Source organism: Puma concolor, chromosome D1, assembly GCF_028749965.1.
Source record: "Puma concolor isolate L17-30 chromosome D1, mPumCon1.1.hap2, whole genome shotgun sequence".
Lineage (NCBI taxonomy): Eukaryota > Metazoa > Chordata > Mammalia > Carnivora > Felidae > Puma > Puma concolor.
In genome coordinates this window covers 12,503,085-12,516,206 of record NC_141676.1, presented here as the reverse complement: position 1 = coordinate 12,516,206, position 13,122 = coordinate 12,503,085, and the positions used below count along the sequence as shown (strand labels likewise).

The following is a 13,122-nucleotide window of genomic DNA, read 5'->3' as shown; positions in this document are numbered from 1 at the left end:
GGCTATTTAGACCAGAAAACACCATCTGTGGGACAGTCTTGAATGTGGCTGTAATACCTAAAAGGAGAATAAAAAAAAGGTCTTCTGGGCAGATAACCTTGGATATCCAACTCAAGAAGTGGGTAGTGCGTATAATACCCTACCCAAACGCTCCTGGTCTCATGCCTGGCACTCAGCTGGATGCTCCCCCTCACCCTTCTCAGGTAGTTTCCTCCAAGGAGAACTCTAATACTGTCAGCCAGGTCTTCCAGGAGCTATCAAAGAATGGACTTATTGGTATTATGGCCTCTCTGCTGGGTTCCAGACACACTCTTCACATTTTTTGCCCCAGCCCCGAAAGGGGAGTCCTGGGGACCACACTTCCCAGTCCAGGAGGTGGGGGAAGAAAGGCCACAGCTCTTCCAGAGGCAGGTAGGACAGGAGCGATAAGGCATGACTTGTGAGGTGTCAAAAAGGGGCCAGATTCCCTCTCAAAACCCCTTTCTTTGCTTTCAGTTCCTTTGCTGGAAATCACCTTGTGTGGCTTTCTTTTCTGGGGACCTTTGGGTGATGGAAAGAAGGCTAGGTGGTGACTGACACTAGCCAGTGGCATGTCCTTCCTTAAGGGAGTTCCCAATTCTGTACCTCAAGTTTCTCCACCTGAAAACCTGGGGAAAGGCTAGATAAGAGAATTCTAAGAGCCCCTTTGTGGTCTGGCATTCTATATGACTGGGCTTTAACTCTGTGAAAGTGTAAATTGTTTGAGAAGAGGACCCACATTATGCGTTGCCAGCCGCTTTGTCCAGCCTGGGTTAGGACAAATGAGCACCCAAGTCTAGGTGACAGAGAAGTACAGGAATGAGTGCTTAGGTCAAGGAAGCTGGAGTGGCCTGAGATGAACTCTGAACACTTTCTCATCTGGTATTTCTGAAAGTGAATCATCTCCCTTCTCATAGGTGGTCAGGCATAAAGCTTACATGGTGTGAGAAATGAGTCCACGGACCCAATCGAAGGAGGGACGCAGAAACTCAGAGTACAGTAGAGTGAGGCTTTAATCAACGTTCCTGTGAGAGCAGGTGTCTGATGGACAGGCACACCTGGGGCAGTTACAGCAGACAATTATCTCCTAGCATGAAGTCCCACCCCCGTTTCCTCATTGGCTGATTACTACAGAAGTTAACAGCCTTACCTGGACATCGCCTATGCCCATACAAGGCAAGGAGTAGTCTGATTGGAACAAACGTACATTCCCTGAGGTGACACAGAGACTTTCAGTCCTTCTTCCCTTTGCTCTTTGGCTCGTGCTCATTGCAAAGCCCATGAAAATAAGCTGGAGAAATGGAGAGGGGAAGAAGAACCAGGAAGTGAAGTGTCTAAGGGTTTTGGGACTCCACTGTTTTTTTTTGTTTTGTTTTTTGGTTTTAAAAAAAAGTTTTTTTTAACACTTATTTTTTTTTTGAGAGACAGAGAAGGGGTGGGGGAGGAGCAGAGGAAGAGGAAGGGAAAGAATCCGAAGCAGGTTCCAGGCTCTGAGCTGTCAGCACAGAGCCTGACACGGGGCTCGAACTCATGAACCGTGAGATCATGGCCTGAGCTGAAGTCAGATGCTTAACCAACTGAGCCACCCAGGCACCCCGGGACTCCATTGTTGGGGGGAGGGTGGTTCATCCATATTTCCAGTAGGTTGCAAACTTGCTGTTAACTAGACAGCACAGCTTTCATTTGGTATTTCTGAAAGTGAACCATCTCCCCTACTTCTCATAGGTGGTCGGCCATAAAGCTTAAAGACATTCCCAAACGGAACTTGTCTTTCCAATGCCTTTTTGATGGCAGTTAGATCTGCAGGCAGGATGGAAACCTGAGGGCTTATACACCAGCGCCGGACACATCTGCTTCCAGCTGCGCTGCCTCTTGCTTCCCCCAGTCACTGCTTAGTCACCACCTCTGAGGGATCCCCCGAAGTCCAGGGGCCTCAGGAATTTCTCGGGTTCTCCTGATCTTAGTGTGGTAAAAATCTCTTCTTTCGTGTTCCCAAACTAGCATCCCTTCTCGTCTGGGAATCTGACCCTGAGTTCACATGGGCATTTCCGCATCTTTCTGGGCTCCACCGACTGGCCCTGAGGTAGGCGCCTTGTCCCTTGGCCATATGACCTCCGAGACCTTTCTTGGAATTTTTCTTTTAACTTGGCACGAGAAAAGGTGATTTTCATCTTTTTTTGTGGTGGGAAGGCTGGGGCATGTGAGGTGTGGACACAACCAGAGGCCATTTGTTTTTCTACTTTGTGGAAAGACCAAAGCTGATATTCACAGATAGTCATGGACAATAGTCATGGACAGTCATGGACAATTCCTGATGTCATGAGCGTTACCAGGTCCAGTTGTCCCTAAGTTCTGGCCGCACCCTTCCCTGCATTTCCTGAGGTTTTGAGAGTCTTGGGGTGAATTCATCTGTGTGTTCCAGTCACGTTGGGTGCTGGGCTTTTGTCCCCCATGACTAAGAAGACCTCATCAAGAAGCTCCAGAGACTGGAAGTATTCCCGTTTTAGGATTTCATTCTCCACACTTGTGAGGAGCTGGACTGGATCCCTAAAGTCCTCTGGCTCCATCATTTGGGGAAGTTCAGATATAGAAGCTCTAAGAAAACTTCAAGACAACTTATAAAGGAAACAGTGGAAGAAGCTTATCTCAGGCTGCAAACCCCTGACAGAATTTGGCGGGGAGAAAGGGCGGATACGCATTTTTAAGAATTAGAACTGAATCAAGAAGCATTCACTTGATTATCTGGTCATCTTCTGTTTGGGGCCTCCTCTGTGTTTGGGGGAAGTAAGGGGCCACTGGGTAAGGTGCCAGTTAACCCGTGTGGCCTTAAATTATGGATTGGGAATCAAGTGAACTGATCCAACCACCGACTGTCTTCCTATTTGGAGACTACGGCCTGTTTGCCTGTGAATTGGAAAGAAGTCATTTGGCTTCTAATGTCCCCTGTAGTTCTAGCATCTTTTTTTTTTTTTTTTTTGAGACAGAGAGAGACAGAGCATGAACAGGGGAGGGTCAGAGAGAGGGAGACACAGAAGTGGAAACAGGCTCCAGGCTCTGAGCTGTCAGCACAGAGCCCGACGCGGGGCTCAAACTCACGGACCGCGAGATCATGACCTGAGCCGAAGTCGGCTGCTTAACCGACTGAGCCACCCAGGCGCCCCATGTAATTCTAGCATCTTATGGGCGCCTCTAAAAATCCGGCAGTTCTGTAATATGTAAAGGGAGGATTGGGACACCAATGACGAACTGTAACATCAGGATAAATGCTTCCAAAGCCAATTTAAGGGCCCTAGACGGTCCTCAACCTTGAACTGGCATGAGATCCATCCACGTATGGATGGGGGATGATAACAGAGATAGATCCCAGGGTGAGAGCTGAGGATATATCCTCCTTACACCAACACCTACTGTCCTTCCTAATGCTTCCTCCAGACTACGAGGCAGGACTCCTTGGCTACAAGGAACAGATATCCACTTTAGTTCAAGAAAAGAGCCTTTTGGAAGAAGAGAAGGTTAACCCTGGCAATCAACTCAGGTTGAGCTTTCTCCTCCTCCAATGATCTGTGCTTACAAGGGTGAGGCCAGAGGGGGCTGAGGGCAATGCTGAGTCCATCCTTCCTCCGTGGCTGTTGAGTAATACCTTTTAGAAGGAGCAACGGCCGGGACAAGTACCCCAAGAATTTTCTACCACAGTCTCCTCACTCTGCAATGTAGGTCCCATCTCCAAGCCCTGTCCCTTCTTTTTAAAAGGTTAGAAAGAAAGCAGAGATGTAGAAGGCAGAACTCGCCAACTATTCCCAAATATAGGGGTCTAGAGACATCCGCACGAGGGTTTGCAATAGAGTACGGGAGTTCATCCTGTGCATTCTGGAGCCAGGCTGCTCAGGCTCAAATCCTAGCTCTGCCCCTCACTTTGGCACCATTGGTAATCCACTCCAACTGTCTGTGCCTACATGTTCTCATCCCCTTAAAATGGGGCCAATAATAAGGTTATTTTGTGGATTCAATTAACTAATACATCTATCTATCTATCTATCTATCTATCTATCACCTATCAGCATGAGCATCATCATCTGTCATCCTCTATCATCGTAGAAGAGTCAACTGGCATATAGGAAACAGCTTACGTGGTCTTTGCTATTATTCTATTGGATATCCCTATCACATGTTGGCTTAGCCACCGCCATGCCCTGAATCTCTAGATCGGGAAACAAATGTCGGTCAAATCGGTAGTTCTAGAAACAAACCTCTAAACTCCCTTTACTGTAGCTGTATAGGCTCCACTACTCACAAATGTGAAATTTTGGTCCATAACTTTTGAGCCTCATTCTGCTTTCTTTCTGGGGCTGGCCTCATGATGACCGAATTGTCTGAATAATTACCTGATAATGGTTTAAAATTCTACCAGAGCTTCCTGAAAGTGGGCTTCTGATGGTCTCAGCAGCCATCACAGTGGGGATGGAGTGAGGTGGAATCACTATTGTTTCTGAAGCAGAACTACAGATGCTCAGCCACTGGACCCTCTTCGGGACTGAAGGAAACGTCTTTTTTAAAAAAGCTCCTGAGGGAACGATCTGGAGGGATTTTACTCCCTGCCTGACCCCCTACCAATCCCTTTCACAGTAGGAGCGATTGCTTTTGGGCAAGCCAGTCTGCACAGACTTAAAGGAGCCAGACTTCGAGATGGTGAGTCATCAGGAGATGCCTTTTCTTGGAATGATTATGGCTTGGCTGTTTGGCATTTGGTCAATTGCTGAGCTTTTTCAGAGCTGTACTGCCTCAGGCACACCCATCCCTGGGAACTCTGACTCTGCAGGATGCTAATCCGCTTTCACTGAAAAAGAGGTTTTGTGGTCAAATATCTGGGGGAAATGGTGGGTTAAGAAAGGTGACAAGGCCTCTTAATTACGGGACCTCATAGATCGTTTAATACACTGCTAGGCGATATGAGTTTCCACACGGAAGGTCCAGTATGCAGTGATGTCCAAACTTGTGAGAACAGTGTACCTCTTTTCCTTCTTGGACCCACCTGGGAAGCTTGTTAACAAGGAAGGTGTTGGGGCGCCTGGGGGGCTCAGTCCATTAAGCGCCCGGCTCTTGATTTCTGCTCAGGTCATGATCTCACGGGTCGTGGGTTCGAGCCCCCGCGTCAGGCTCTGCCCTGAGGGGATGGAGCCTGCTTGGGAGTCTGTCTCTTTTCCTCTCGCTGCCCCTCCTCTGCTCATGTACTCTCCGTCTCTCTCTCTCAAAATAAATAAATAAATAAACTTGGAAAAAAAAAAAAAAAACTAAGGTAGATGTCTGCACCCCATGACAAAAGAACCGTATCAGAATCTCTGGAGGCAGGATGATAGTACTCATGTTTTAAATAAATTCCCTGGGCCATTCTTATGCACCAGGAGAACCAGTTTGAGAACCAGCACTCTGGAGGAAAGATGGATCACCACTAAGAATTTGTTCAGTTTGCCTGGTAGAAGTCTGTTCACGACTCACACACACCTCGTGACTCGCCATTTGCACAATTCTCTTTCTGCCAAGCGGCGAAATTTCAGAATCGCCAATTTCAGCGTGTCTTGGCATCGGGGAACAAAGGCTTGTGCTTCCAAAAATGGTCAGAGCTGCCTAGAGTGGCAGTGGGCAAGGCCCTGACAAAATTCCCAATAGAGATACAGGAAAACTTCAAAAAAGTACATTCCTTTTGGTACAAGGCAGAAATGAGGCAAGAGCAGGAACGAGCCTTGTCAGATGCTGCTGAGTGATGGCAGGACAGGAGATGGGGCTTTTGGAGTTTGAAATCACAGAGAAATCCTCAAAGATATTAGACACCTCGTTAGAAGTCACATGAAGATAAATTGCCCCTCCCTGGAGACTCCCCTTGGGGACCAATTCAGGCATGATGCTGGGGCAGTGAATATAGGGAGCACTGTCAGCCAAGGTCTACTGGTGGATCAGAAGCTCAGGGAGAGAGGCTGGTGCCCTAGCCCTGCTATGCCGTCCGAGTCTGAAGACAGTCCCAGGAAGCTCCAGAGTCAGGGATTTATTGTTTTGTCAAGGTGAGAAGAAAGAGAGGGGCTCCATGAAGTGAGAGCAGACATAGAGGTCTGGAAGCCACCTTACCGCCCCCGAGTTGCTATGATTATGGACTCATGCTGTATTGTTGTTTAGTGAAAGGGAACAAAGACAGGGTAATTGAAGTCCAGAGGGGAAAAATGACTTGCGTAGGGTCACGCATCTTGTGTGGATGAATCAGAACACAGGTCTCTTCTGCATTGGCAGGTCCCATGGCTTCCAGATCTAATTTCTGTTCTTTGTTATTGTCCCTAATGGATCAGCTCAGTATTGGCCTGGCTGCTGGTGCATCGGGGAATGAAACAGGATCGAAGTCCTCCTTTACAGCCCTGCTTTAGACCCTAAAGATTCCAAATCCCTTAGCTGAGATCCCACCAACAACGCTTAGATACCAGACTGCAGAAGTGTTTCTGCTTTCTAATTTGGATGCTTGTCTATGAGCAAACTACTGCGTTTTCCAGGACTGTGTGAACAACCAAACAATGCTTATGGAGTTTTGTTAGGTGCTGAAAAGAGCTTACGTTTGTTGTTTTGATTCCAAGGTTATTGCTAGTACTTACAAAAAGCAACAAATGAAAACCCCTTAATAAGCCAGGCAGCCAACCCTAATTAGGGTAACAGCTATTTGTTAAACATGCCTGCTTTTAGACTGAGAATAGAAATCTTCCTTCCTACAGTCAGAGTCCATTGCTGATTGCTAATATGCTTTTTTTTTTTTTTTCGGTTCATGCTCCTTTGTTCAATAGAATATAAATTTTCCTTCCTTAAAACATTCATTTACGATTTTATTTATTTTTTTTTAAATTTTTTTCAACGTTTATTTATTTTTGGGATAGAGAGAGACAGAGCATGAACGGGGGAGGGGCAGAGAGAGAGGGAGACACAGAATCAGAAACAGGCTCCAGGCTCTGAGCCATCAGCCCAGAGCCTGACGCGGGGCTCGAACTCCCGGACCACAAGATCGTGACCTGGCTGAAGTCGGACGCTTAACCGACTGCGCCACCCAGGCGCCCCTCATTTACGATTTTAAATAGCTACTACATATACGTGGAGTGCTTTTAGCTTTCCTGTACACTTTCGCATCTGTTTTAGTCTATGCATTAACGTTATCTCTTAAGTAGGGCAGATATTATGATCCCCTTCTGGCAGAGGAGGAAATTGAGGTTCAGAGAGGTTAAGTGCCTTGTATAAGATCAAACAGCTAATTGGAGACAGAGTTGCAAATACAAGGGCTGACTTGAAGGTCAGATAAGCACTTGCTGTCCGTTCTTAGTGTAATAGAGGCGTTCATCAGTTTTCTCTTCTAATGAGCTCTGTATTTGTCCATTTCCACTTAAACTGCAAGGTTTGTTCAAGTCCGGTGCCTCCCGCCAGACACCCAATTTAAAGCCTTCTTGCTGGAAATGACTTGCACGTGTCTTCAGGGTCCCCTCACCTGGCTCTTGTCCATCCTCGCAGGTAAACCGCCGGATGGATGGCTGGGAGGAATGACACTGTAGTGACCGAGTTCTTCCTCACTGCGTTCCCAGAGCATCCCGAGTGGGGGCTCCCTCTCTTCCTCGTGTTTTTGAGTTTCTATCTCCTCACTCTGTTGGGGAACACGGGAATGGTCATCCTGATCCGTGTGGATGGCCGGCTTCACACCCCGATGTACTTCTTCCTTGGCCACCTTTCCTTCGTGGACATCTGCTACTCGTCCGTCACAGTCCCCCAGATGCTGGCCATGCTGCTGGAGCGCGGGGCAGTTCTGTCCTACACACGCTGTGCCGCTCAGTTCTTCCTCTTCACCTTCTTTGCTTCCATCGACTGCTACCTCCTGGCAATCATGGCCTATGACCGCTACGTGGCCGTGTGCCGGCCCCTGCTTTATGTCACCGTCATGACCGAGAAGGCCCGCTGGGGCTTACTGGCTGCAGCTTATGCGGCTGGTTTCTCCAGTGCCTTTGTTCGGACGGTCACAGCCTTCACCCTCTCCTTCTGTGGAACCAATGAGATCGACTTTATTTTCTGTGATCTCCCTCCCCTGTTAAAGCTGACCTGTGGGGACAGCTACACCCAGGAGGTGGTCATTATTGTGTTTGCCATTTTTGTTATGCCTCTTTGTGTATTGGTGATCTTGGTGTCCTACGTGTTTATCATCGTGGCCATCATGAGGATCCGCTCCGCGGGGGGCCGGGCCAAGACCTTCTCCACGTGTGCCTCCCACCTCACGGCCGTGTCACTCTTCTTTGGCACTCTCATCTTCATGTACCTCCGAGGCAACTCGGGCCAGTCCTCAGAGGAGGACCGAGCGGTGTCAGTGCTCTACACAGTGGTGACCCCCATGCTGAACCCTTTCATCTATAGCCTGAGGAATAAGGAGGTAAAGGAGGCGGTTGTGAAAGCCCTGAGCAGGTCAAAGTCTCGTGGAAGGCCCTAGAGGGACTCTTGCCAAGTACGTCATTCGTTAGTTTCCCTGTCCTTTCTGTCTATCCTCAACTTCCACCAACTGGGGAGACTTTCCCAGACAACCCTACTTCGAATTGCACCCGAACTTCCCACCTCCACTTTCAGATTGGTTATTCTATGTCATACTTGTCACCATCCGATGCCCGATGTGCTACATATGTGATATTGTCTAATTCTCACAAACTAAAAGGTAAACTACACGAGAGGAGGCGTTTTTATCTGTGAAATCCACTTCTGTGCGGTCAGTGCCTCGCCAAGCACCTAGCAAATAAAAAACACCCAACAAGTATTTGTCAAATAAACACATTCATCTCTGGTTCCAGTGTCTACCTTTCGGTTCCAACTTCCTCGTCCTCAGTTTTTTTTGTTTTTTGTTTTTTTTTTTTATATCTGCCAAGTGGGTTGACCTACTTTATAGGACTAGATTTTCGAGGATCCAGGGCATAAAGAGCAGGGACCATGTCTGTCTTATTTGCTAGCATCTGTTGAATTCTGTACATCCCAGGCACAACACACACTTGATGAGTGGAGTAAATATCTTTGGAAAATCCAAAGACTTATCAGTCTTTGTTCATTTTTTTTTTTTTTTTTTGTACAAGTCACTTACATTTTGCAGGGTGGGGTAAAGCAACTGCACAGAGTGCATATTGGGGCCCGTTTTTCCAATATTAACTGCCGGGTAAATGTTCCCCTGACAGATCAGTTTCTGTGGCAGGAACAGAAGCAAGCGTGTTATAGAAGGAGCTCCGGATTTGGCATCAAAGCATCCAGGCGGTCACTTCTTAGCTGTATGGCTTCAGATTAGTTAGGGTTTGTCAGTCTGCTTTCTCAACTGTGAAATAAAACTTATTGAGCATTTACCCTCAGCCAGGTTTTGTGTGTATCACATTTATTCTCACGACAACTCTGTACATGTGGAGAAACAGAAGGTGCTGGGTGAAGTTCTATAAACGTTAATTAATTTGATTATGGTGATTGTCCCAGGGTCTGCAGCCCAATGAGCACCAGTGGGCATAAAGACCCATAGCTGATCGGTGGGCCTTTTCATTTTCTAACTGGAACAATGTCTTCTGGGCTGACATTAGCCTTGGGTCCAGACACCTGCAGACGTGGAGTTCACTAAAAATTTTTTAACTCAACTCTTGAAGTAATATACGCTTAAATACACACTTAAATTAATTCGAGGCACCAGGCTAAAGGCTTTACACGAATGATTTACTTTAGTCCCAGCAACTTGAGTGGAAAGTAATTCTGGTTGACCTCATTTTGCAAAAGGAAGATATTAGACCCACAGAGGTGATATGACTTGTCCAAGTTCTGCAGCAAGAAAGTTGCAGAACAGGGAGCACCTGATCCCAAGCCTCTCTCACTCGAAAAGGTCTGCTCACAAATGCCACCCCCCCTGTGTATTTCCCCCTGTCTCCTTCCCAGGCCCCAAGTCTCAGATGCAAATCATTTCAGAAGCGTCTGGGTTTTAGTTGGTTCCTCCAATAGGCAGTTCGTCAGTACGGTGCCTCTAGGCAGTCACCAACCTTGCCTTCGTGTTTTCCTGTTCAATTTCAGTGATTGCCTAAGAATTCAAGGTTCCTTTCCAAACACCGATCATTGTTTTCTTACCATTTAATAGCATTTAATATATAATTGTTTTGTTCTATCATCTACATCTATGTAATCTATCTACCTATCTATCCATCTATTATCTAAGTATCTATGTATCTATAATCTATCTACATATCTATTATCTATCCATCCATGTATCATCAATCTATCCATTATCTATTATCATCTATCAAATATGATCTCTGTTTCTAGGAGTTTGTTTTTTTAGATTCCACATATAAGTGAGTTCATACAGTATTTGTCTTTCTCTGTCTGCCTTATTTCCTTTCCAGTGCAATGTTTAATAGAAGTAATGAGGGGCGCCTGGGTGGCTCAGTCGGTTAAGCATCCGACTTCAGCTGAGGTCACGATCTCGCGGTCCGTGAGTTCGAGCCCCGCGTCGGGCTCTGGGCTGATGGCTCAGAGCCTGGAGCCTGCTTCCGATTCTGTGTCTCCCTCTCTCTCTGCCCCTCCCCTGTTCATGCTCTGTCTCTCTCTGTCTCAAAAATATATAAAAACCTTAAAAAAAAATTAAAAAAAATAGAAGTAATGACAGTGTACGTTCCTGTCCTGTTCTTGATCAGAAGAAATTTATTCTTTCATCAGTCACTGTGTGGGTTTTTCATAGATGCCCTTTATTAGCTTATGGGAGTTCCCTTTGATTCCTAGTTTGTTGAGAGGTTTTTTTTTTTAATTTTTAAGTTAAACAATTTTTTTAAATGTTTATTTACTTTTGAGGGGGCGCAAGCCAGGGAGGGGTGGAGAGAGGGGACAGTGGATCTGAAGCAGGCTCTGCGCTGACAGACTGACAGCAGCAAGCCCGATGTGGCGCTCGAACTTCCGAACCGAGAGATCGTGACCTGAGCCAAAGTCAGATGCTCAACCAACTGAGCCACCCAGGTGCCCTAAGAGTTTTTTTGTTTTGTTTTGTTTTTTGTTTGTTTGTTTGTTTTTTTTTAATCAGGAATGGATTTTGGATTTTGTGAGAAGATTTTTCTGTGTCCACTAGGATGAGCATATAGTTTTATTTTGTGCTTATTAATATGGTGGATTACATTGATTGCTTTTGGACTGTTAGATAATTCTTGTATCTTTCGGATAAACTGTTCTCGATTACAGTAAAGTATTGCTTGTATTATCAAAGAAAGTAGAAGATGCTCCTCAGTATTCTTGCTTGGTTAAAAAGATCACAGATGGTATTGCCTAAAGCCATATGCCAGTTTTAAAAGGAGACTGTAGTTCTGAGTCATCTAAATACCTCTATTAAAAGGAGAATAGACAGTAGCATAAGCAATGGAAGGAAAATGGGAGCAAAGAAGAAATTTGAGATGTTTTCATCTTCTGGGAAACATGTTCTGCAGGAGACAGTTTCCATGTGGGCTGAACTCTGAGGACACGGGACCGGTGAAGAGGTCGCTGGGGATGATGTCTGCCTGGGTTGACACGAGCAGATCACAAGGGAAGATCAAAGGGCTGACAGCTGGCCTCCCATGGTATTTGAAACAGTCGATCCCTCTTTTCTCCTGGAAGAATTTTCACTCTCTTCCTCAGGAGTCCTGACACTACTTTATTTCGGTTTCCTACCTCCCTGGTTCTTGCTCCTCTGACTTCTTTGCTGGGTCCTTATTTCTAAATGTTAGAGTCCACACAGGGTTTGGTCATAGGTCTTTCTCTCTTTCTGTAGTTACCCCTTAGGTAATTTCATCCAGTTCCAAGGATTTAGTTCTTACTTAGAGTATTTATTCATACTTATTTTTTTTTTTAATTTGAGACAGACAGAGAGGGTGAGTGGGGGAAAGGGGCAGAAAGAGAGGGAGAGAGAATCCCAAGCAGTCTCCAAGCCCGGTGCGGAGCCGATGTGGGGCTCGATCCCACAACCCTGGAATCATGACCTGAGCCAAAATCAAGAGCTGGATGCTCAACTGACTGAGCCACCCAGGCACCGCTTACTTAGAGTATTTAAATAAAATTCAAAGTCTTCACCATGGCCGGACAGATTTAGCCAGGTTGCGTCCCGAACTACCACCATGACTATATTTACTTCTCATCTCCTTCTCCCTCGTCCACCCTGTTCTGTGAGGGCGCCACCCTGCTCTTGCAGCAAGATCCTTCCACTTGCTCTCCCCTTTTCTTAGAATGTGTTTACTCAGAACTTCTCATGGCTCACTCTCTTATTTTATTCAGTTCTCTACTCAAATACCCAAGAAAGGCTTTCCCCAACTCCTGCACCTCTCCATCCCAAATAGCCATCCCACGCTGGGTCTTTGTCTATTCTCTGCTCCTAGTGCACTTTTTATCCCAGGCCTTCTTGCTAGTTCATATTACAGCCATCATTTATTTATTCACACCTTCATTGTCTGTCTCCCTCTCTATGAAGGAAAAGCCAGACAAGCAACGGTGCTATCTCTTCTTTTTGCTCTCACTAGGTATTGAAAAAAATATATTTGTTTAGTAAATAAAATAATGCACCTTTGCTGGCATGTTTTGCATTGGGTTTTATAAGCCATGTTTAGCCAATGTATGAATTTTTTTTTCCAGTTTGTTTTTCTAGGCATTTCCCTTGCATTTGTGTTACTCACACTTAGGTGATAGGGAACTCTGCTAATTTATTCATCAGGCCACAAGTTGGTTTCCCTCAGGTATGGCTAACACAAAAGCACTAAAATACATTAACATTCACTTGACAGTGCTTTGCACAAAATCTTTATGTATTCTAAATCTAACGACATCAGTTACTGACTAAATATTGTCTTTTCTTATCCGGTCTTACAAATCTCTTAACATTATTTTCGTGTCAATTTCTCGCTTTGGTCTGTGAGGGTGCCGAAGGCATGGGCTGTGAATTATTCATCCCTTTAGTCCCAGGGTCAGAGTCAGAGCCTGGTAAATTGATGGCTTATTGATGGCTTGCCATAGATGTTTGTTGAAATGACAGCTACAAGGATCCTTTAAGGGAATTCAAGCATCTGGGCCCAGATGTATGCCTCT

General features: G+C 45.9%; 1 protein-coding gene across 1 annotated transcript; it reads left to right on the top strand.

The window, feature by feature from the left end:
• The first annotated feature begins 7,561 nt into the window (after positions 1–7,561).
• LOC112865541 (olfactory receptor 9Q2-like) lies at positions 7,562–8,620 on the top strand. Its single transcript, XM_025928655.2, has one exon. The coding sequence runs from the start codon at positions 7,562–7,564 to the stop codon at positions 8,504–8,506; it is 945 nt and encodes a 314-aa protein (XP_025784440.1). The 3' UTR covers positions 8,507–8,620.
• Positions 8,621–13,122: the final 4,502 nt, after the last annotated feature.